This window comes from Uloborus diversus, chromosome 1 (assembly GCF_026930045.1).
Source record: "Uloborus diversus isolate 005 chromosome 1, Udiv.v.3.1, whole genome shotgun sequence".
NCBI lineage: Eukaryota > Metazoa > Arthropoda > Arachnida > Araneae > Uloboridae > Uloborus > Uloborus diversus.
Genome location: NC_072731.1, coordinates 257,764,546 through 257,791,560, shown reverse-complemented (window position 1 = coordinate 257,791,560; position 27,015 = coordinate 257,764,546). Strand labels below are relative to the sequence as shown.

The following is a 27,015-nucleotide window of genomic DNA, read 5'->3' as shown; positions in this document are numbered from 1 at the left end:
CAAGTGCTGCGGATAATAAAAATCGCGGATAACCGCAAAAAGACTAAAATGGGGGACAAATCAGGTAAAAATTGTCCTATCTCAAATTCTTAACTGTATTGATGCATAACACTTTCTGCAAACAGTGAAAATATATATATAGTACAGTACAAATGTTTTGTATTTTTGCACAACCGAACTTAACAAACAAGTGTATGTACGATGAAGAACGCACAATAATAATAATAATAATAATAAAATTAAATTAAATCAATCAATCAAGCAAAAACAACTGAGTGTAAATTTACAATTTTTCAAAAAAAAAGAAAAAAAAGCAGCCACTGGTATTCGCTTTTTACTGCGAAAATACATGTTCGTGATTGTTGATTGATTCGCGGATAATCCGCCCCGCGGATAAACCGTTCGCGGATAATCGGGAGTCTGCTGTAGTATGAAAAGAAATCTCCAAAAAGCGTCTGTTTGTTTGAACGCAAAAAACTCGATGTCTACCCGGCCGATTTCGCTGAAATTTTCACAGTATCTTTCTTTCAGCTTCGGAAAGGTTTTCAGACCGGCTCGATAAAAATCCGACGAGTAATTCTTTTTTTATTGGAATTTAGGCCCAATTTTCACATAAATTCCAAAATATAGGGGGGAAAAATTACTTCCATACATTCATATTACATATCGTTGGAAAGGTTAGAATTTTCCGCGTTCTACGCAATTTGTTTCAATGCTTTAACTTAATTGCGGCGGGAGTGATTTGCGTTTTTAGCTCGAATTTTTTTAGGCTTAGCTGAAATTTCGACACTACTTTCTCCATTAAATACATCAATAAAAAGTGAAGGAATTGACACACAGTTTTCTTTTTGACGCCATTGGAAAAAGCGACATTTTATTCTTCAGATCCAATTCGACCTTTGATCGAAAAAGTAAGCTTCTATCTTGAAAGGAAAAAAAGTTACAAGCATTTTTAAATCAAATTCAAAAAATCTCATGTCCATTCAAATTGTTTACCATTTTCTTTCGCATGTTAATTACTTAAACTTATTTTATTTCGTGTTTCCATGGTTACGCTTTTTAAATCCTATTTTCTCGATTTAATTGCTTAAAAGTATTTTAATATCTGTCGTCATTGTTTGAGAGGGAAATTTTGCATGATGTTTTTTTTTTTAAATTTATTTATTCGAACTTGGAAAGTTTCCATAATATTTGACTTTGACTCCTCTCGAAGTAAATTCCAGCAGAAAAAAAACACACTTTTATATTAAAGTTATTAATTTATTTCCAGAGTAGGAGTCAAAATCTTCCCCTCCCTAACCGAAATTCATCATTGCAACGAATAAATGAATGAAATTCCCAATACAACTCGAATGAATATACGTCACTTGACACAATTTTTATTTTCAAGGTAGACCGAGCAAAGCCGCTAGTTTATTATATGCTGTAGAAACAAATGTAACGTTAACTTATGCATGTAAACTCAAAAACGTAAAAAAGCCAAACGACACTACTTATGTACTTTTCGAAACACATATGGGCAGGTTAGAAAAATAGCAGTTTAAGTCAAAATTAATACTTGGGGTTCATGTTTCGTTCCTCTACTAAGTCTACTATTTGTGAAAGAAATACTAACATATTTGGCCACTGGCACCTCACGAAAATTGTCCACCAACCGGAACTATAGTTGAAGTGAGAAGAAATAGTTGTGTGAGAGTCAGTCCCCATTCCACTGATTCGACAAGCAGCCAGGTGCTTTAGCTTGCTTTTGATTCAAGTAAACCCGCCATAAATGTTAAACGACAGTGGTGCAAGCCATTTGCAATTACAGTAAACGCCCGATTATCGGCGGTCGGGTTATCCGCTGCTCGGATTATCCGCGGGTCTTTTAACATTTTTTTTTTCTTCAACGGTGGTGACTTATGATTATGTTATTGTTTGTTTTTAGCTTTTTCATATATTTTTTACAATCATTGTCATCGGTTTTAGCTATAACTTTTCTGTATGTGTGAGTTTTATTCTTATTTTTTTAGCTATTATATACACCAGTATTGTTTTTTACCTATAATTCGGACTATCCGCGGTTTCGCTTATCCGCGGTTACCGTGCCACCCTAATCTGCGGATAATCGGGAGTTTACTGTACTTTAAAAACGAGTTACATCGTAGCTTTTGATAACTGTTGATTCATAACAACAAAAAATTACCGAATTTTTCAAAAATCCTTCGCAATCAGCAAAATTTAACGCTGTCGTGATTATTTTGTAAATGTTTTACAAAACCTTCATTTACACGAAATTGGGTTTGAATGATCAACACTACGACGTATTTAAAAGCAAATGAGTCTAATATGCATACAATCTACAACGAAGATGTTACATCTTAAGTTTTAGTTGACAAAACTTTTCAAACAGTTATTTCTTTTCAAAATCCAAATTGCAAAAAAATACAGAACTAGTGAAAAAAAATAGAAAGGAAAAAAAAAAAAAAAACTACCGACGATTATTCATAAAGTTTTTCAATCTTCTCAAATTTAGGACGATGAAAATAATTAGCTTCCGCATGCTGAAGAAAAGAAATCATTACTGCATTGAAAGATATTTTTAATTACAATTACTTACAAAAAATTTGAAATCTTTCCCAAATGAATTTCTTGCAACATTTTACTTTCTGCACTTTAATTAAATCAAACTCAGAAAAAAACATCACTATAAGAACTTTTTTTTTTTTTACTCCTTTGCATTTGGAGTTTATATCTTTCATATTTGTAAAAGGTTTTAATTAGAGTAGCATTGGGAATTTTATTCATTTATTCGTTGCAATGATGAATTTCGGTTAGGGAGGAGAAGTTTTTGACTCCTACTCTGGAAATAAATTAATAGTTTTAATATACAAGTGTTTTTTTTTCTACTGGAATTATTTCCGAGAGGAGTCAAAGTCAAATATTGTGCAAACTTTCCAAATTTAAACTTGAAAATATTGAAATCCTTAGTCACAAAAAATATATATATTTTAAGTTTGTTTCTGAAGAAAAACCTTTGACTCTCCTCTTTAAATGCGTCCTTGTTTAAGAATGTATTCAGTGCAAGCAATTCAAATTCAAAAAAATAAAAAATAAATAAAATAAATAAAATAAAATAAAAATAAATAAAAAAATAAAAGAAAAAGAAAAAAATCACATTTTGCGAAATGTGTGTTTATATAAAGTATTTCAGAAGTTTGTTTGTTATGGTGTGATAAGAAAATTAGAAGTGACAAAACTTTAAGATGAGCAAATAAAGGTACAAAACGTATTCATATTGATAATTTGCAGAAAGGAATTTGCTTGAATTACAGCATGCATAATATTTTTTTAGTTCTCACTGCTTCTACATTTGATGTAAAACGTTATACAATTGAATTCTGATTTATTTTCTATGATAACTAATGATGATTATGATATCAGTAGCTCTTTAGTTAGATCATGGCCTCACTAGATGGCGCTGATCATTCGAGTCTTGACACTTTTAGACTTTTCTGAGTTAAACGATGCAACTCTGATCTGCTCTTGAAATTCTCGATAATTTGAAATTTCATATGTTGCCCATTTTGACCGCAAGAGGCGCTGAACGGAATCATGTGCATCCACCAATTGATGGCAACGTAATGGAAAACAGGTACTCTCTGTAGTGGCATCTTTGTTGCCATGAGTTTCAGTGATTGTCACGGCTTATAAGCGTAAAATAAATTTAGTGGAACCATGGTTAGATACACATTTTAAAATTAGAATCTTTGCGCAAAGTATGCTAAAACGTTAATAGGTGCAATGTCAACAGGCTAAAGTTCAAGATCAAAACAGTCAGAGCGATTTCGATTAATAGTGCCCCCTTTGTCAATGTCTACTAATGAAACTAAATACTGATGAAGAAAATGAAAATAAAATAGCAGAAATTTTACAATTTAAGGTCTTAGTTTGCTTTTTTTTTCTTTTTTGCTAGACAATGACAAAAAGGGTTTTTGTTCTGTTCACAGAAGTACTTGTAGAAGACCTACTTGTTTTGAATTAAACGTTTTTATTTTAATTTAATATTTAAAATAATACAATAGAGCTTTGTCTTTTTCACAAAAAATACATACATGTTAAAAAAACATAACTTACTAATTAACTGAAATAAAATTTTATCTCAGAAGCTAAACCTTTTCAGCTCTGCTCTCCACATTTATCATTAATAATAAAAAAATTAAGTTTCTTAAAGTAACTTTAAAAAAATAAAGCCATACGTTTTATCACAGAAAATTACAATTTGTTGTGTTGACCTTTTTTTAAGAAACAAACTTCTAGAATCGTGCAAAAGATTAATATTCACCAACAAAGCAGCACAAGATATTTGGTCTCGCCACAAAAAAAAAAAAAAAAAAGGCTTTACATGTTTCCCGAGAACTACGAAACAATGAAACTTTCTTCATTCACGAAGAGATCGCTTTTCCTCCGGGCTGATTTATCACCTAAAAGAATTGAAACCGAATAAGATAGAACGGAGGAGAGAGAAAAAAAAAAAATGAGAGAACAGAACGCTTATGACGCAGCCATACAAGCCGCGAATAAGTTCCTGAAAAGGAAGATGCAATCCCCAGGTCAACTGCCATTTCACCCCTTCTTTTGCGCGGGAAAAAATATCGAAAAGGACGTCCTCCAACTCATTCATCACGCCAATCGACACAAAAGGTTCTCTGTTACGTCCAAATGGACCCCTCAAATATCGTCCTTTTTGCCTCAAAAAAGCTGTCGCCGGAATATGTCGATAGAATTCTATGTCGGTTCTAAAGTGCTGTACAATAATTTTTTAACCTATCAAGTTTTCAGACAGTCTGCTCGTTAATCAATGCATTTTGTCATGTGTTTTGTTTAATGCTATGATTTTTTATTTTAGCACACCTGTTCTAATTTTCATGTGTGTTTTAAAATTTTCTTTGAGTTTTATATGACGTGTGTGAAGCTATACCTTTTTCATAGTTATACATTAAAATTTCGTCACATGCTTTGCTCAATTTTATAATGTTTACAGTTTGAAAGTTAATTTATTTCATTAAATGTCAAAATCATAGTCTTACCAATACATCCTTCAGTTCTGGTGTCCGATATACCGGACATAGACTTTAAACAATTGCTAATCATCAAATAATTGGTTAAATTACTTGAATTTCATGATGTTTACAGTTAAAAAGTTATTATTTTTTTCATTAAATGTCAAAATCTTAGTCTTACCAATAACTCCTTCAGACCTGATGTCCAGTATATCGGACATTAACTTTAAACAACTGCTAATCATTAAATGATTGGTTAAATTCCTTGATTTTTTTTTGTAGTTGACTCTTTACAATCAGGTTATTACTATGTGTGCAAGTACGTCAAATCATGCCGCAGCACTCACTGAGATCTGATTGGTCCACCTCCCTCCCCCTTTTTGTTTGTATTTAGACTCTCCCATGACCATGTTCCATCCCATTTGCTTGCTTTGCACTGAGGAGAGGCTATTGCCTCTGAAATATGTTTGCATTTTAAACTTTTCAATCCTTTATTTGTGCTTTTAAACGTTGTTTCCGACTTTTATCTATGTTTTAACATTGTTTGGAGATTATTTTACGATAAAGTTTAATTGATGTTTCATCGTCTTTTGTCTTAAATATGCATTTTAAAAATGTATAACCGGAATATTGGACGTATCATAACTATTTTAATTTTTCACCTACACACTTGAAATTTTGTCTACTAGATACTCTTAACTGTAGCACCCTGTCTAACAGATAAAGATATTTTTGGTTAAGTATTCCGTAATTCCGACTGCAGCATTTTTTTTTTTTTAATTTCCATTTAAAATAGTTTTTCTCTATCCTATAAAATTTTATTGGACATTACAATTTCCATGATTGAATTAATCTACTTTAATGGAGACTCTTAGTTACGAGAATAAAGGAATATGAATAGCTGTGGAGCAATTTTAACTAATGTTGAACTAGATTGAATTATTATTATTGCTGTAGAAATGTTTTCAAAAATGTGATTAGTTCTCAGAAACTGAGAAAAAACTTCTTTATTTAGATAACAATAATATTCTAAATGAAATTTTTTACAGTGCCGGCAAAAAAATCTTTACATTTGGTTGGCAATTAAAAACTTTACTTGCAAACTTATTCTCATGATTTTATAGGCATGCTCCCTAGCGTTTTGGCCAATTACCGAATATTAGGCTTCAATTTACGCCGAATATTCCGCCAAATCACTAGGGAGCATGCCAAAAAAATCATGACAAGAAGTTTGCAAGTTAAAATTTTTAATTGACAACCAAATGTATATATATATTTTTTACATTTACTGTAGATTGTTTTACCTGCACTGTACATTAACTTTGATTTTTTTTTAATAATGTTCCGTGGCTTTTCTCAAACGGTAATTTGCTAGTGCTTAATAATTTCAATAATTGCTTTATCTACACTTAAATGGTAATAAACCACAGTAAAAATACTATATTCAACTTATCTAAGTGTTCACTAATGCGTAGTAAAGCATTATGTAAGAGTGAGAAAAAAATCCTCAACAGTTTACAGATTTTTTATTTCAATGTTTACCTATCTGTGGTTTAAAAAAATGTTGAGTAAAGCTGCTCTTCGCAATGTAAAATTATAAAATGCCAAAACGTTCCTGTTACAATCTTCACATTACTTCTTATTTAACCTTCCATCTTTATTCCTTATCACAGGCGATACATTTATTAATGAACGTAAATTTTTAAGGTATTCATTTTTTAACATGATGACTTTTAAGCCTTAAAAACAAATAGGCAAAAACTTAAGAGCTAAATGTAACTAAAAATGCGTGACATTATGACTAAAAGTGAAAAAAGAGCTCCTTGAAATTAAAATGCATTTGAAGGGGAATAATGATGGGATGCTTTTAATGTTGTCGCAAAAAATAACAATCATTCTTTAAAATATTAGCTGAAAGAAAATAGTTTACGCATTTATTACTTTATAGCTAGCTAACTATAGGTTTCAGGACGTAATGAATCTTTTTGATTTTTCTTTTTAGTTGGCTTCTTGAAGTTAATCGAATTTTAATTCTGTGACAGGTTAGGAATATAGTTAAAGTATACAATACAGTAACTTCTATTTTAGGGCCATTCCACGGCAAACGATCATTTTGTCCCACACGTGACGCCTCATATATTTCATTAAAAATAATAATTAAAAATATTAATGATTTTTTTTTCTGCTTAACAAATTACAAATTTATGTGTGATTTCTTAAGCAAAACATTTCGTCATTACCGTTCAAAATTATTAGTTTTTAATAAAATATATGAACCGTCATGTGCGGAACTGAGTGTTGACTGTTTCGTAGAACGGTCCTCTATATTTAAAAAAATGTTGTTGCTGTTTTTTTTTTCAATTTAGATTACATGGGCTTTGTGCATGAAATCATAGCAAATCTGTCAAGTAAACCTGTAATACTTTTCCAATTATCGTGCGAAACGCTTTTACACTATCGATTTATATAAATGTTTACTAGAAAACATCTTTAAACCATTTCGAAAATAAAATTAAAATATTTTCAAGTTTTTCATATAGACACTGTATTTAAAGTATTTTCGTAGTTATAAGAATTTATTGCAAAAAAAAACGATTTTAATTTGTTTCGATCTCTGCGTTTGAGGCATTACTTTTTTGAATTTAGGGCACTCAAATTAAAAATCTCTTGGTTAAGTAATTTCACCGGAAACGCTTTCACAATGTAAGGAAACAAGCATATTACAAGCTTGTAATTATTTTGGTTCTTTCCCAAAGAATCCATAAAATCAGTGTGAAACTTATGATCTATACCCTGTATTATAAAAATATAAATAACTGATCAGTCCCCTCAGTACCTCCACCGCTATATTAAAAAAAATAGCACAAGATTTGCAAGAAAACATAATTTGTGTTTTGAGAAACCTAAAGTTCATCAAAAATTCATCTATCAATATCTGTAGATGACAGTTTAAATTGAACTCTTTGCTACAGTAGCCAAGATAATGTTTTTTAATAAATTCCTTAGGTCCTCTGCGTAAAAAGAGATAAACATGAGTATAATAATATTGTAAGTAAAAGCATTTTGTTTCGAGCATGGTGAATTTGCAGACGTATATTATTCCTACTCGTCCACATTTTTTTTTCTTTTTTTGAATCAGAGGGACATAAAAGCGCATGTTGTCCTTAAAATACATGCGTTGAAAGTCTTTTCTATGATATAGGCTCTTTGTGAGAGTCTTAAGTAAACCATGTGGAACTCTAAGTAAAAACGATGTAAAATAAGTCATCAGATACTAGTGAACAACGACATCTATTTGCATTAACCAAAACAAAAGTAATTCTGAAATTCGTTTCACGCGGATATAAATTGATAAAGTAAATTTGAAGACTTTTTTAAGTCTAAAAATGTGCTTTCAGATTTTTTCAATAAAACTCTAATCGACTTATTTTAATTTCGAAGCGTAATTACATATATTCTCCTTAAGCCCCCTCTGCTATGATAGATGTAATGATAGACAACAAGAAGTTAATGTAATTACTTGATTTTTTTTAAATATTTTTTTAGAGTGATCTTCGTTTAATGTGATCAATTTATGACAGAATGATTTTGACTACAATAATCGATTGATAGGAATAAATAAATCGCATGATTAGAAAAATTACAAATTTAAACCTCAATCGAATTTCAAAATAAAACGAAAAATCTCTTACTTGTGTACTGTATATTTAAGTATGAAGATCATATTTAAAATAAAACAGTTATTGAATACCTGAAACACATTTCAGAAATTTATCAATAAATGGCTCGTAATCAACGTTTTTTTTTAAAACTTTTAAGGCCATTAAATCGGTGTTTCACAAGTTTCAACACTTTCGATTTGTCCCTTGTAGGAGGTAGTTCAACGACAAGGGGATTTCTGTCTTATCAGTTTCATCATCCATTTGTTTTCGAACAACAATCTGGCAGTAATTCTGTTAATGTGGAAACTACAGGGATATCCATTCACGAATTGGAACTCTTGTGATATCACATTTGGAGATTCTTCTATCTTTTTTAGTGTCCTAGTTGACTTCTTTTTTTAAAATCTTGCGTTGACGAAGCAGTTTTTGATCGTTTCAAACCCGATCCATGCTTTGAATGCTGATAACAATGCTAGACGTTTTGATGAGATAAAGCGATGAATTTAAACAAATGAAACGAGAAAATTTGAGACCAAGTGATTTTATTAACAATATGTGGTTGATAAAAATAAACATTATCACATTAAACGGAGGCTACCGTACTTTCATTTGTGAAGCAAACATATTAAAACATGACAAAACTAAAAAAAAAAAAACAGATTTGGTGAAAATAAAGGTTTTACTCAGTAGTAGTTTCAATGGATTTAGTCTCAAATATAACATGTGCTCAAAAACATTGTTATATTGATATAAAAATTCCCGTTAAGACATGGCAGATAAAAATTTCTTCTACATTTGAACGAAGCAATTGCCTGTTTGGTGATATTTTGATACGTGAAATTTCAACCCTTACTCCTGTAGATTAACCCTAAGTTCCAGTAGATAGCTTTAAAATTGTTGGCCGCTTTTTCATTTCTTTATTCTCCTAAAATGACAGTTTTACCGTAAGACAGTTAAGTTATCGGATCCAGTTCAGCCTTGCCAAAATGAAGTATTTCCCTGCATGTCAAACATAGCAAACAATATTATCAAATTATCATGCTGTGACGCGAGTTTCATTGTTGACGACGCCAGGAGCATTACTCGATCAGTAATTAGCTATTATATCGTCGCTAAAAAGACGAATGCGCGCATCTCAAAAAATTCGAAAAATGAGTCATGACCACCACAGAAATGTCCTAAGTCCATTTTATACTATTACCAATACGCGTATCTCTACAATAAATAGTAAAAAAAAGTTACAGTCCTTCATACTGGTGGCGGTTCTCAAGCGATACAGTAAACTGAAAATCTTTTAATCGGATTTTCTGCAAAATGCAGAAAAGTGAAAGTCGCAACTCCAATAAACTATAGGGGGCGCTGCAGCCACTGTCTAATGGCGGATGAAAAAGATAATACAAACAAATGCCGTTACTTATAACTTGCTTTGACGCTTAGTGAATGGCAGTAATTTTTTATCGTATTTGTGGGAAGCTTTCTTTTCTAGTCTTCTGAAATTACATTACACCATAAACTGTCTGAAGCCTGTAATTTACCCCAAAGAAAACACGTGGAATGGATTGTTTTACCTTTTTCAGTAGTATTGTTAATCACCGCAAGGTAGCGTATTCGACCTCTGGAGTTGCAAATACGCCCATTCGTCTTTTTAGCGACGATATATATGAGAATGTCTAGTGGTTTAGCTTTTGGTGCCTAAATTATTTGTGAAAAAAAAACGAAACTTTTTCTTCCAAATTATGAAATTTTTATAATGTACATCTATTGACTATATTGTTTTTAAGACATCACGCGCCGGTTATGTTAGCTAAATTCGTGCAAGTTTTGTGGCAAGAAAGAGCATTAAGTTTAGATTCTGAATCAATAGTTCGTACGTTTTTTCTAAATTTTGTCACTTTCCTTGCGACGGAGCGATATATTTTAGCTCAAAATCCTTTCCAAAAAATATAACTTTAAGGTGCAAAATGAATACTGCCTACTTACATCCAAATGAACTCCAGGTATGTCATATTTCTGACCAGACGGCTTATCTTGCGGTAGATGTCTATAAAACTCCACATCATTTTTGTACCACTTCACCGAGTACAGGTCGTCTGATTCGAGATCCAGCGTACAGTTGAGCCAAACAGAATCTCCTTGCATTACAGCTGTAGGAACATCTAAACTCATCAGTTTCAACCCGAATATACCTGAAAAGGAACAGCAAAAAGGCGTTCAAACGTGGCAGTTAAGTTTTGGTTTATAATAGTGTAGCATTATGGATAATATTGATGAATGAAATGTGAAATTTTTATAAAGTTAATATACTCAATGATTAAAACAAACTAAGTTTTCAATTAGTACTATATGACAATTGAGGCAGTGAGAAGCAAAGGAATGCAAGTGGACATTTTGAAGTTTTGAGTAAAACGCATTTAAAGATCATACCCTAGGTAGGTTTTCATTGAAATTTTTTTTAAACAAGCTGTATGCCGGAACCTACCAGGGCTACTAGTACTATATCTCTCCCAAAGATAGAGGAGGGGTTCACCTACCATGTATCCCAGTATCTCCAAATTTTTAATTTTGCCACTTGCATCCCTTTGCTTCTCACTGTCTCAATTTTAAATAAAATATCAGAAATGACATTTACAGGATGACAAGCAATAATTTGGAAGCTCATGATACATTATAATATTAATGCTAATGAATATATTACGACAAAGCTTCAAAATAAGTTTGAGTTTATTATTTCGTCTAATATATCTACAAATTTTCAACGTGGCTGTCTTTAGCCTTTATACAGAGCTTAATACAGAATTTTCGGTAATAGGCCGCAACTCACTTTCTGATATTTTATCCCATTTCTTGAATAAGAATTTTTTTAGGGATGCCAGTGTTTTATGTGGTTTACCACTCATCCTTGTTTTCAAGATGGTCCAAACTGAATAATCGATTGGGTTCAAATCTGAAGAATATGGTGGCCATTCTTGAGTCCAATAAAGTCCGGAAAATGTGTCTTGAACCAATCTTGAGTGCCTTAGCTCTGTGCGCAGGTGCGGCATCTTTTTGGATGGTTCATGTTTTGCTTCCAAAGAACTTTCGCGTCCAAGGTAAGAGAGCTTCTTCCGAAGTGAGTTTGTGATATGTTTCTTCATTAATTTTATCTCCTGATCAGCAAAAACAAGTCGTGTTTTCCCACTAGCACATATCCTACCAGACACCATTACAGATTGAGGTCGTTGATGCTGTTTAACAATGTAAAAAGGTCTAAAAGGTCTTGGAGACCCGGGTGTGTGTTAACTTCATAAACCTTCGGCATCCCTGGAAAAATCCTTGTGCAAGGAATGGGATAAAATTTCAGTGAGTTACGGCCCATAGTCGAAGGTTTTGTGACACGTTTTAAGCTGTGTGTTAAGGCAAAAGGTAGCCACTATGAAAATTTGTAAATACATACAGTGAAGTCTAGTGTATTCATAAATTTTGAAGTAATGTATTCACACTTACTTTGAAGTGATAAATTCATACTTATTTTGAAGTAATGTATTCACACTTATTTTGAAGTGATAAATTCATACTTATTTTGAAGAAATATATTCATACTTATTTTGAAGTAATGTATTCATACTTTATATTTTCATACTTATTTATATTTTCATTAGCATTAAATTTAAAAAAATTTATATGCTTTCAAGTTATTTCTTGCCACCCTGTACTTTGCACAAGTTTAGAGTGCCGCTGAAAACTCAGAAAAAAACTACTGTTCGTATCAAAAATATATTAAATTTATTTTCGTACATTACTAAACATTATTTTTTACTAATTAGTATCAACTGTTAGTGTTTTTTAACACGAAAAATTTCAGTTAACGAACTTATTTTCCCCCAATATGAAATACTGAAGAAATACGTGATACGTACGTACCCCTTCACCCCCACCACACCCCTCCTGCCTACGTAAATAAAGGGTTAAAAAATATTTAACAGGTAAAAAAAGGATGAATAATGAATTACGGAACTGAAATACTACAAATGCTTACCCCAAGACAAAATTTAGGATGTAAACAAAAGCTAAACGGTAAAAATAGTACCAACGATTTCGGTACACTACTTTCCAAGAAAAATAAAAAAAACTAAATTACAGCAGATAAAATAAAAAGTACTGCTGAGAAATGAGAAATAATAAGCACTAATTCTGAAAGAACTGCAGCGCTTCTGCAATGACGAACTTCAGGCTCATTTTATTTAAAAGAACCAAATTTTAAAGATCTGTTCAATGAAGAAATAACTGGATTTCATTCTCAATAAATATTTCTGCATTCTAGAATAAAATTTCAAAAAACACTATCGATTGTTTTCCAGTTTTTTCGATTTTTAGGCTCAAAAATCATTTCAATCTTTATTGATTTTCTAGACAAACCCAATTGATTTTCTCCTGAAGTAAAGAACTTTTGACTTCTTCAAAATTAGCTTTAAGTAATCCAATTTAAAACATCATGATTTTCAAAGACAATGTTTCTAATACATAATGTACAAAGAAAACCTGCGTGCCAGAAGATGATTTGTTATGGGAATACACTATCTTATTTAGAGTTTATTAGTAAGCTTTGCAAAAGAATTCAATTTGAGTATTTGACTAATTAAGGAAAATTATACGGGAATTTGCTGGTGGCTTAGACGAGATCTTTGTGTCAAAAGAAGTAGCAAGATTTAATTCAAATGAGGAGGGGGTGTAGACAAACCGAAGCTGATTGATAGACATCAGCTTAACAGCAGACATATACCTCCTACTTTACTTTCAAATTAAAATTTTCATTTTTTTCCATCTGTTCAGATACAAACGTTAAAATTGAGGTAAACAGAATTAGATTAAGCAAGAAGTATCAATGCTTTTTGTTCCATTTTGAGTCATAACGAAAGCTATAGATCGAAGTGTTCTAAGGAAAAGGGATATTGAACTATTAAAATTGACCAAGTAAAAAACTAGAAATACGACATGGTACAGTAGACCCTCGTTTTACGCGGGGTTACGTTCCATGGAAATGCCACGTAAATCGAAACTGCGTAAATTGAGACTTAATGCTAGTGTTAAAATAGGGGTTTGAATCCGTAGATTACAAAATACTTCATTCTAGTGATGACTAATTGTATAATAAGTTTGATGTGTACTTATATCGACTTATATACACAACATGCATAAAGAAAACATAAATTATTTTCGTGTCCTGTTTATAAAGAGGAGCTGGCTATGATAGTCTTTGAGCAATCATTAAGAATATTTATCTGTGATTCTTTGCAGAGCATTAACGCATCCATGATCACTTGCGTCATTTCCATGATAGAATCTTCCCTCACTAACAAATCAGAAAGATCATTTCTACTGTCAAGGTATGGCTCAAAATTTTCAATGTTAACGTTTTTGCTTCTGTGTCATTGACGTCGGTATCCTCGTTGCTTTTGCCCTCCTTTGTCACTCCGAGCTTGTCTTACCGCGCTGTGTGTATGCTGTCATGACTTTAAATACTGTACTTTTAGATGCGCCAAAAAGTTGAAATATTTCAGTTACAATTGCTTCAGCTAGAAGAGCTTCAACAATTTCGCCTTTTTATAAGTTTGAGAGGTCCGACATTTCACGTGCTTGAAAAAAATCCAACAGTTCCAGAACTTCCGTTAAACCATCAAATAGTACCAGAACATACACATTGCTATTTATAAAAAAAGAAAAGAATAGAAGCAGATATCTAATTTTATTCTTTATTACTTACGAAGCTCATTCAAAAATGTCACTTTTATTCTCAGGTTTTCCATTATTTTGATAGCTTTATCTATCTATCTATCTATCTATCTATATATATATATATATATATATATATATATATATATATATATATATATATATATATATATATATATATATATATATATATATATATATATATATATATATATATATGCATTATGGTATTATATGTTTCTTTTGAGAAGTGTAATGAGTTTGTCATTGAAGATCAAAACAAAATTATACTTTGCACGTAATTGGATCCGTCTCTTTTGATATAAAATGAACAATATGTATCAAAGTTTGAAAGAACATTTTTCTTCAGAGTTTAAAAGCAAATAGTTTTAGCATTTTTTTTTTCTTTTCTGCGGAGCTCTTTCTTTCGTTTTGTTCTACTGCCTTTTACATCTTCTGTAGTTTTCGCTGTTTACGTTGCATTTCGATATCGATTTTGGTCCTAATAAGCCATTTTAATTTTGTTTATAAAACTTTCGTCTGTAGTGGGAGAAATTGATATAGGGTTTTCATAGGCAACCCTGAAAAGAGGTGTATTATTTTCCGTAAAGGTTGAAAGGCGTCGGTAAATATTTTTATCTATGGAAAGGAAATATTGTCGTTGGTCTTAAGTCACGTGAATAGGAGCTACAAAATATTGAAAGGAAAATAAAGCGAATAAAAATGATAGATGTTTTGCGCAAAAACGAACTCAAGTATGTATATTACTTTCAAACAAAAAAAAATTACATGAAGTGTTTTTTTTCTGTTCACAAATTATTAACGACGCGACGCTTTGCTATACATTTGTCATTTTTCTTGCTATGATATCAGAGTTGGTTCTCACATGACAAAGCAAATTGCATCTGTTTCTGAAAGAAGAAATCTTTTTGTATAAACTGACACGAAGAAATATCAATTATGAACCAAAAAGAATCGACTAATAAACCTTTTGGATGAAAAAATTCGGAAACCATATGAAAGAACTACACACATAACGTTTTAAATTCCGGTGACCTCATAATATGTGAAACGAAATAACCAACTTAAAATCAAGAATGAAGATACATCGTTAACTAAATTGCTCATATGCACCTAACATAGATTTTTTTTTTTTTTTTTGAAAATACTCAAAAAATAAATGTTTTTGTCGAGTTTTAATAACTATAATCGCAAAATTGTTTGAGACTAAGTTTTAGACACGACGAATGAAACTTTTATAGGTCAAAGCTTCTAATTTTCTTTAAACGTTTATTTATGTAATCTTTAAACATATAAGAGGTCCCCCCCCCCTCCAAGGCAAGGATGCACCTCCCTCTCCACCAAAAAAACAAATCACGAAGACCCCCTCAAAAGCAAGATCCCTCCTCAAAAAGGTAAAAATACTCTTAAAAACACCCCCCCCCCTAAAAATTTCAATGGCTCAATTTGCGCCTTGATCCCCCATAGATGGGTACCCCCTAAACATATCATGATAGTCATAATTCTTGCATTAGCCCAGAAGTATTTATTTAATTTACAAAAACATCCTTTTTGGATTAAAAAGAAAAACAAATTGCGCAGAAATATCATTTGAATTGCAGACATGTATTTCTTGTTTTCAGGAAATCATTTTGTCATCAACTCTTAAAAGATTTGTGGCCATAATCATCTCATTTGGATAATTTAGCATTTAAAAGATCGCAATGACACGCATTGACAAAGACATTTTAAAAGCATCTGAAGCAGGAGAAAATATTCTTTTAACTGGGCACTCACTTATGTCTTTCTTTATTTTGTAGAACATACATTTTTAAAAATGTGTATTGGATACATTTTTATTTCGGCACAAAATGAAACAAAGTTTACATTAAAAAAATATACTGATCTTTTAATGATTTTGCTCTGCTGTTTCTGGATAATTCCTTTCCAAGAATGCGTTTGAGAAACTTCGACAAAACTTCATAAATACTTCAAAACACCAAAACATTTTGTTGGATGTCTTCTTTAGCCAACGTAATTGTTGCATTAAAATGTATTCTTGCCATAAATAAACAATGCAAGTTTTCAATGGTTGTTTTGTGCTTTAAATGGGGCTGTTTTTTATAAGTAGATTAATTACGTTTAAAAACATCTTTAAACGTGGTAAAAATGAAGAAATTTACGTAACTAAGCGTAATGCAAAACTAATTTCCTTTTAGAGGTAGCGAGAATTATATTAGTGTCTCAGAGCTTATTTGTAAAAAAACATGAATTAAATTGAGTTTTGAAATACTCAATCAAAAATGTTTTTATTTGGTAGACAGAGTACTATGGTAAAGGGTATCTTATAGACAAAATTTCAAGTTTATAGGTGAAAAATTAAGAGTTATGACACGTCCAATATTCCGGACATTTGTTATTGAAATGCATATTTTAGATTTGAAAAAAAAGATAAAATATCGAACACACTTCTTTGTAAAATATTCTCTAAACAATAACAAAACATAATATAAGCATTTAAAATGATTAATAAAAGATTATGTATTTTGAAAAAAAAAAAACTCGCTTTTGCGACGAGAATCTATGGTTGGGAAAATGAGCCAGTCCCATTCTCCCAGTCCCTATTTCTTAATGCTGTATATTCCAAAATGAAAAAAATTTGCATAGATAATAAAAAGCAGACTGTAAAGAGTCAACTACGAAAAAATCGCGTAATTTATTTATTAATAAATGATTAGCAGCTGTTTGAAGTTCATGTCCGGTATACCGGACGCTACATCCGAAAGGGTTAAATAATATGAAATAGCTATTTTCTTACCTAAGTGCTCTGTAGAGACAAAAATTTTCAATTTTAAATCATATACTCTTCGATATATATATATATATATTTTTTTTTGCCCTAATAGTTTTCACCTTTAGTGGTTGTTACGTGTGAAATTAGCCGCAGGTTTAGAGAACGTTTTAGCTTTTTAGTGGCTAATAACTAATAGTTTGCAACAAATGCATGCTATTTGGATGATTTCTTTCCGAAGCACAATTAATGAACAATGAAATACAAAACAATACATTAATATTAAGTGTGTGAATAAAATAATAATAATTGGGTTATTTCCTATTTATTAAAAATATTTTGTTTCTGAAAAAGCACAACTCGAAAACATGTGGTGAGCTATCTTTTTTTTAATTTTGACGTATTTTCTCTCTTAAAAAATAATCTTAAAGGGCATTCAGCATTTAGTTTCATTTTCGCTGCTGACGTCACAAGTCAGCGAATCGCTAGGGTTACTAGAATTAAGTTCTAGTACACTGCCAAACTTCACTAAATGAATATTTCATTTGACTAATTGCTCGCAGTGAAAAACCACTAAAAGACGATATCTTGCCCGGAAAGACAACCACGCGCTCCGATTTAAGACGGCCGTCCTCACTTGCGACGTAACGTAATGAAACATTTTGTTTTGAGAATCTGACATTTAAAAAAATAAAATAATGGGAAAATAATAGTATTTTCTGGCGCCATGTTATATTTTATTTAATTATTATTATTATTTTGCCTATTAAGTCAATTTCAAGACTAAAAGTACTTTTGTTCGAAGGAATCCGTTAAGTAAAAAAGTAAAAATATAATAATAAGCAATCAAACAAAAACAAAATAAAAAGGAAATAAGTAAAATAATAAGTAATTAAATAAAATTAGAATGAGAAGTAACAAATAAAATAATAATAATTAGTAACATAAATAAAATGCGAATTCAAGACTATAACTGTACTCAATATACAAACATCAAAAATGTTCTTTCCTTTCTTAAAGCTATAACTTTTGTCCAAATAGATGAAGAGTTCCCGGAGCTTAAAGCAAAAGCAAGCAATTTGAAAGTAAAAGAGAAAGAAAGACAAAATTAATGAAGGGACAGTATAAAAGTTACATAAGAATGGAATGGACGCGTCGCAAATTAATGATCCAAAACGTTGCGAAACAACTCAAAATTTTTCAGATTTCTTGTCTGTTCAAGTCTCTCTTTATCCCTTCGAAGCTTAACATTTGCATGAAGAAATCGTACGAGTAACACATAGTGACTACTTTCTGCGAAACATTCCATCTATATGCAAATAAACTGACACGATAGTGTCTCATTGCCAACATAAAAAAAATAAATAAATAAAAAATACATTCTTTGAAGATTATTTCGATATTTCTCCAAATTAGAATTTCTCTGGCATATCTTTTTTCAATTACTTCAGTTATTTCCTTTTACTTTGCAAAGTATGATCCTTTAGAAAAAAGGCTGTAACTTCTGCTTTTTTTCATGTTTTGTAAGTAAATTTGTTTTTTAATTTTTTCTTTTGTTTTATTGCTGGATAGTACTGGTAGAATTTTATTAAAAGAGCATTTGTAGCTTATAAAAAAGAAAAATGAAGAAAAGAAGAAAAAAGAAAGAATTGAAGACAAAAGATAAAACATAAAGGGAGAAAGAACGCTTTGCAATATTTTTTTTCTAAAAAAATAAAAGTTTGAGCGTAATTTTTGCTTTATGTGAATTTGGACAATAAAATACACCAGTGCTGTCCTACCTACGATCTGCGGGCCACATGTGGCCCACAATGCTGATCCATTAGACTTGTTTGGTTCAATGTTACAAATAAAATCAATATTGAAACATATTGTAAGAACTTATCGCGGTTTCTCCTACCCTTTTAATGTGCCAAACCAATGTAATGTGTTATTTTGATCCTGGTGAATGGAATATCCCCTTTATTAAAATATTTTCTTTGGCAAAATGGTTATTCCATTAAACGGGTGCGACTGAACATGATAATATCAGTTCTTGGTTTGTATTTGTTTTCTTTTTTACATTTTCCAACGTTATTAAGAAAAAATATGAAACATTTACAAGTTTTATCTGGCCTGCAAGAATCATTTTAATATGAGAGCAACCCTCAGGTAAAAAAAGGTTGGGCACACTAAAATACACAACTAAATGAAACTTTTATTATAAAACAGCATGACTTTCAAAGTATTAATGTTAAATTTTATTAACTTAAAACTTAAAATGTTTCTCAGAATTGCTTGTTTTAGTATCGTTTAAAAGTCTTGTATAAAACACTTTTCGCTATCAGTTCAGCCTTTTATTGCTGTTTTTTTAACAGTTGCAGTGTGCGTGTTAAACTGCGGTTTCGTAACTCAGTGGCTGAGTAAGGTTGCTCATTTTTAAGAGACAAGTTCTTTTTTTTTTTATAAGCATAAATATTTTAAGCTACTTACTAACATAAAACTTCGTAACATTGCGAAAACTCTTGAACCCTAGGAGCAGGTTTATGAAAAAAATACCATGTGTGATGTTACTGAAATATTTTATATGATTTCAAGGCTCCATTATAGTCTTTTTCGTACACGATAAAAAAAAAAAAAAAATTCAGATTTTCAGGTATTTAGCATGTTTTCCTCCCTTATTTATACTATAACTGTTCAGTTTTGAGTTACATAGGCATTTTAAAAAGTTTACTTTTATTCTGAGAAATAAGGGAGTAACTATATATATATATATATATATATATATATATATTAGATAAACGTACAGTACGTTGCATAAAATACAATCACATTTGACTTTAAACGTTTATCCTCAAACTTTCGGGATGTACATTAAACAAATTTCATCAAATAATATATGATTGGAAACAAAACTTAATGTTTCTGTAACGCTGAGAAGGTGTTGTTGTTAAATATATGTCAAACACACTAAAAGTATGACTGACTTACGCAAGCAAGTTTAAAGACACGTGATTACAACAAGTGTTCGAAACTTTTCGGCAATGGCTAAGCACGCGCTGCAATCGCGAAGAAAAGATGGACGATTTACTGAAAAGCAGCAGGTTTGTAATAGAATCACCGGAAATCTGATGACGAGTTTCTCTGACGATTCAATGCGGGTCCGCATTGTTCCACTACCTTTTACTCAAATATTATGTCATTTCCTCATTACTGGCAAATGTGTTTTAATAGTTTACTATCTAAATATCACCAACAGTGGCCAAATTGAAATCAAAAAAAAAAAAAAAAAAAAGAAAAAAAAATCGCCAAATTTGTCACCAAGTTGGCGAAAAAACTTGGCGACCAAAAAACTGGCGATATATTGCCAAGTGTCCGCCAAATTATAACACCACTTAAGTTTACATCGAAATTGACAATGATTTCCCACCAAAAAGGGGTAAAAGACCCTATTAGAAACACCCGATCGCAACCAAAAGGGGAGGTGCACAATTAGACCCCACTTGGAGTCTACGTATCAAATTTCAACTTTCTAGGACACTGTTCTTGAGTTATGCGACATATCGCCAAGTGTATGCCAAATTATAACACCACTTGAGTCTACATCGAAATTAACAATGACCCCCCTCCCCAAAAAAATTGGCAAAAAACGCCTTTAGAAACAACACAACGAAACCAAAAGGGGAGGTGCACAACTAGACCCCACTAGGAGTCTACTTACCAAATTTCAATTTTCTAGGACGTACCGTTCTTGAGTTATGCGACATACATACGCACATACAGACGTCACGAGAAAACTCGTTGTAATTAACTCGGAAATCCTTAAAACGTATGTTTCGCGTGTCTATACGTTCTTGGGCACTTATCTACGTTTGGTCGAGTCGAAAAAAAAAATCAACATTCATTCGGGGGTGAGCAAAATGGAAATTGAGGTCGATTTTTGAGTGAAATTTTTTTCGCGATTGCAATACTTCTTTTTTACTTCCTTTTACAAAAAAGGAAATATTGTATTCACGAAAAAATTTTCGCCCAAAAATCGGTTTTAATTTCCATTTTGCTCACCTCCAAATGAATGATGATTTTTTTTTTTTCAACCCGACAACACGTGGATATGTGATAAATAAATACCTTTGTGCTGAATAGTAAAGTCAGACAAAACAACGTAAGTAGAAGCTGTAATTTACAAATTTGTGCTTCTACTTACGTTGTTTTGTCTGACTTTACGTGGATATGTGCCTATTAACTCGACACTTGGAAAATTCATTTTGACTATTACCGAGTTAATTACAACGAGTTTTCTCGTGACGTCTGCATGTACGTATGTATGCAACAAACATGTATTGTCCTCTTATTTGTCCTGTCTTTCTTGTACTTTGTGCCATCACTATCGCGTCATGAAAGCGTTTCCGACCATGCGATTTCCCATGGTCTAAGTCTATCTGCCCGGAAAGTCTGTAAACGCTGTACTGAAACACCCTGTATATTGCAAACCGCCCTCCACCTATGTCAAGTTGTTTCTCTGGTACAAATTTAAAAATAAAACTGTGTCTTATTAAATAAAGTATAATGATTTTACCAGCTCCTCCCCCCCCCCCCTCCGTCCCTGATTTGGCAGAAAGTAAAAACTGCCAATTACAAGTTTCTACATTATTAATTTCTTTTAAGGCAAGGCATCTATAACAATTAAAATAACTATAATTATGACGGAAAATATAAAACAGAAAATAAATACAGAATTTGCAAAATTGATTTATTTTTTCTTAGAACTCAATTATGTCAAGAAAGACTCAATTATAACCAACATTAATACCAATTATGATTTAAAAAACAAGTTGATGTGCATCAGAAAGTGCCATTTATGTCCAATGCCCCAATATTAATTTATATTCCTTAGTAGTAACGAGAAAAATGTATTAGAACTTTTGAATAACGTTAATTGAAATTAATTAAACTTACAAAATCTGAAGAAATCTGGTTAAGAACTTTCTTAAAGGCAATAAATATTAATTAGTTTATTCATTTTCAGAATTATGTCCTTCATTTAACGCATATAAAACAAATAAAAAGTATCTTCTAAGAAATTTTTACTTTTTTGCGGGAAGTTATACTTAAATCTTTTAATGCATATTATAAACTGATTTTTGGTACTTAATACTGAGATTTGTGGACATAAAGAGATGATACTTTGAAATGATTTTGTAAAAACTTAAATTACATTACATTTCTCGAATCAATATGATTTACTTCCATAAGAGTCATATAATGAGAACATTTTCATCTCTACGAAAAACGTAGAAATAGCCTTATTAAATATTCTTGACAATTTTATGCTTACTAGTGTTCGCCCAGTGGTCGAAATTCGACCATATTCATAAATGAATATTTGAAAAAAATTGTATGAATTTAACTAATTCTAACATTTTTATTTCTACTCTTACTCATGTTTACTGCATATCTGGAAGCATACAATTTTTATGTGTACACAAAATAACAAACAGTAAAAATTAATTTCAATTTTACTTTTTGTCTGTTAATCTCAAAATAAATGGATGAAAGGGGATATTTCGGTAATGGGGACGTTTCCGAAATTTTAAGTTTTTTTTTTTTTTTCAAAGAGCATGCTTAAAAACAAAGGTTTTAACCATTTTTTAAATAATTTGAAATCATTTAATATTTTTTAACTATTACTTTAATCGATGCGCAGATTGAAATTCATTTTTTACGCTTCTGCACATGGCATTAAAAGCGATGAAATGCCATTCACTGATGTCATTAACGCATAACGCAAATTATCATAACCTGGAAACATGGTTGACAGCAAAGCGTAAAACTTTTGCTCGGCTATGGAGTAACGCGCCAAAGTACGTCACTTGTAACGTCATAAACACCACGCTTTACTTCCAAAATCAAACATTTAAAAAAATAATAAAAACTAACTGTCGGAAAGATAAAAGTTTTTTCTGGCTTTACGTTATTTCTTTTGCTTTATTCTACCAATTTCATTGACTAAAGCAGTACTTTTAACTGAAGAAAACAACCCCATCAAGAAATTGGTGTGGTCGTCAAATTCCTGGCTTGAATAATTTTATTTTGGATACCATGTTGTTTTGTGCTTACCCTATGCAAATAGACATTTCCCTACTCTTTGTTTACGTATGCGAAGGAAAAATATTTTTCGCGCTGGCATTGGAAACACAAAATTTCACGCCAATAGATAAAAATCGCCAATCATCCAATTTTAGAATGGAATGAAGCAGCAAAACTCAGTTTATACGTAAAACTTCTGCATGAACAATGCTTTTTCTAATAAGTTTAATATTATTGAGTAAGTTGCCTTGACCTCTGCCGTTAGAATTATTAAGTTCCAAACAGTCAAATAAACGAATCCTGCTTGCTACATTAAAAATTGCCCATTCAAAAACAGTGGACGTCGCAATAAAAGTGCTATTTAAAAAAAAAAAAACTCGCGTTTGTGATTTGTTTACTGTTTTAGGGAAAACTGACAAATGCACTTCTCAAGTTTTTTGATCCCTCTACCCTTTGTCGCAAAGTTTCACACTTCACCATAAACCCTCTTCCCTTTACCACATGTCATACTGTTTTTCATAGACGTTCTTAAAAAAAAAAAAAAATGCTTCATGTCTCATTCTCCCCATTGTATATTCCTCTTGTCATTTATTTCCTCCTCCTTGTCACGAACGGTTAAAATTTAATGAACCCCTCCTTAAAGAGGGACTTGATTCGTAGTCAGTTCCTTGCAAATAGACATTTCTGTACTCCTTTTTTAAGAATACAAAAGAAAATGCGGGCATTATTGGGAGCTGGAACTGAAAGCCGTCCCTCACTCCGTAAAATGATTTATTTAAATATTAAAATTGCGAAAACATAATCAAAATGAAAATATTTTAAATGCCCGTAGTTACCCAAAAAGCCTCAATAATAAAAACAAATGCAAGTATTTCATTTCTTTATGCTCAAGCGAGAATTGGCAACACCACAATATTATCCAGCAATTTCTTCACGCTAACTATGTCGCGTGAAAAAGCAAATAAAAATGAATTTCCACTAACTTTTAATTGCTTCTAGCGCGTTTTCGAGCCATTTTAGCGGTTTGGCATTTTCGAACGGTAAACCGGGTAGAACGTGTTTTATAGTATTTTGCACGAGCTTTCCAACCATAACAAGCTCGAAGCGCTAAAATGCATTTTTCATGTAGAAAAAAACTGTTTAAAAAACCAATTAAAACTAAATGTTTCACGCTTCCAACAATGAATTTCAACAATGGAAAAGAGATAAAATTAAAATTTTTGAGTTTCGCTAACTGAAAAACGCTTATAACTTTTTTTCTAGTGGATTTAGGTTATTGGACCTTGGACACCCTGACAATTTTTTCGTTATAAGTGTTTTTTAAAGACCTTTCCAACCATATTAAATTCGAAAAAATTGGACCATCCGTTCGCGTAGAAAGAGCCATTTAGGACGAAAATGCGTTTTTTATTAATATCTCCGTTAATTAGCGTTCGATTTCAAAAAAATTTATTGATGACACTAAAACTCGGCAATAGCTATCGAACAAAAAAAGAATGAAGGAAATCGGTTCACGAACAGAGGAGGAATCGGTACCGAAAGAAAACGGCTTGCCTATTAATATATAAAGATATGTCTTGACACAGTGGATGCATCAATGCTTGAAATTAGTGTAATTTTACTGACCTAAGACATACTTTTACATACATATATATATGTTTTCTTTAATGTACTACTTTAAAATGGTCTCAAACCATTGTTTCCGCAATATGGTCTCTCCAACCACACGATGCAATGAGTCCCGCCTTTCATTTTTCGCCTATTTTCGCCCAGTAAAAGTCGGAGAAAGAAAAAAAAAAGCAAGAAATAAGGCTTAATGCAGCTTAAAAATATCGCAAAAAACAGAAAAAAAAGTTAGAAATAAATAAGTTAATTAAACAAGAATCAAAAATTTAAAAACTGGAAAGTATGGTATTGAGATGGGGAAAAAATGTCTGTCGGCCTGTCTGTCTCCCCCTCCCCCTAATAGCTTTTGAGTGAATAGTTCGATTCGAACAAAAAAATTTTTCGTAAGATCTCGGCGATGACACCTCAATCCCATTTTTCATTTTTTGATTAGAACATTTTTTCGTTCAATTTTGAATAGTTCAAGAAAACTTAACATTAGCACCTACGGGGAAATTCAAGGCAAATATAAATACTGAGAGACAAACTTGCTCAATGCAAACTTGGATGCAAAAAGCTTTTAATGAAGAACGTGTATAGAAAATATCTTTTTGATTTGAACAACTTCCGTTAAATTTTGAACAGTTCAAATCCCTTAACATAAGCGCCTACGGGGAAACTCAATTTCAATATAAATTCGGAATTTAAAGGCGGATTTACTTGAAACAAATTTTGTTGAAAATAACTCTTGAAGAACCCCCGAAAACTCCCGACTCCGATAGTTTTGGGGCACTTGACTCCGACTCCCTCCCCGAAAAATAGTCGGACTCAGACTCCCTGAGTTTGGTTCTAATTTCGTAGCTTTGGAAACAATGTATACACGGAGGAAAAATGACTGACTCTGACTTTTGGAAATTCGACTTCGAGTTCGACTCATTTATTCCAAAATCAGTCCGACTCCGCAAACATTAGCAGAGTTGCGGAATTTAAGGGAAAATGACCGATTCCAACTCCGAGTCTTTAAATTAAAAACCTTCGGCTCCTTAATCTGATTCTTTAATCCCAAAATGAGATTGACTCGACTCCGACTCCATTGCCGTGTTTTTTACTTGGAAATAGTTATTGTTAATATAATTTTTTTTTTCACTTTAAAGTTTTAATTTATGCGTTCAATTTTTATCGGAGATATTTGGAGTTATTTCTATTTCTACATAAATATATGAGCAGACTATTTTTTTTTTCACAATGAAATTTTTTTCTTTAAATTGACATTTTATTGCTTTTTTTTAAAAGTACATTAGTTCATTTTTTAAATTATTTTTTGGCAATAGGGGAAAAAACAAACGAGTTTTTTTTTTTTTTTTTGATCTGATGCATTTATTTTAATTAGCTTATTAATTATATTTCTTTTTTTTTCTTTTTGATAGCGGTTTAAGATTTTTTAACGGAAAAAATGTATTAGCTGTATTGTTTAAAAGGTGCTTCTACTTTTTTCGTTCTTTAATTTAATTTTTATGCATATAGTTCTTTAGATGAGCGATGCATATTTTATTTCTAGAAATCAGCTTAAAATTTTAAAAAAATTATGTGTGAAATAATTTGCTATTTTAGCTAATTTTCATAATATTGATCAGATACTTTAAAGCTGATATTAGTATACGGGAAAATAGTCTCGTTTAGGTCTGAACGGAATTTTTTGTTACATTTTTTAAATCCTTTTCATAAACAACAACAGCACCTCAACGATACAAATTGAAATTAATAAATTCTTGAAAATAGATGTGTATTTTAAGTACTTCCAGTTAAATATAGTAAAAATTCATTTCCCCAAAAAGGTATAATTATTATAAAACACCATTGCAATAACCTATGTCACATTGTATAGAAATATTGTATTCATCTTGAAAATCCTCGTAATTAGCATTTTAAGGGGATTTGGTATACGAAAACCTTTTTTAAAAAATAGTTTTTAATTTTATAGAAATCAAGTATTTAAATCAAGGGAGCTTTCAAGATTTGCCGAATTCATGATTTTATGTAAATAAAAAGTAAATCTACTAACGTATTAATGGAACAGGAATGAATTCAAATGTACGGAAAAGGCGCCATTTTCTCAAAACGTCAAATTTAAAAACCTGAA

At 31.3% G+C, this 27,015-nt stretch overlaps 1 protein-coding gene across 1 annotated transcript in view; it reads right to left on the bottom strand.

The window, feature by feature from the left end:
- The window catches only part of LOC129220277 (uncharacterized), a 275,573-nt gene that overhangs the window by 60,992 nt on the left and 187,566 nt on the right, over positions 1-27,015 (bottom strand). Inside the window, exon 2 of the mRNA XM_054854666.1 lies at positions 10,685-10,890. Coding sequence (XP_054710641.1) covers positions 10,685-10,890 — 206 coding nt within the window. The remainder of the gene's footprint in view (positions 1-10,684; positions 10,891-27,015) is intronic.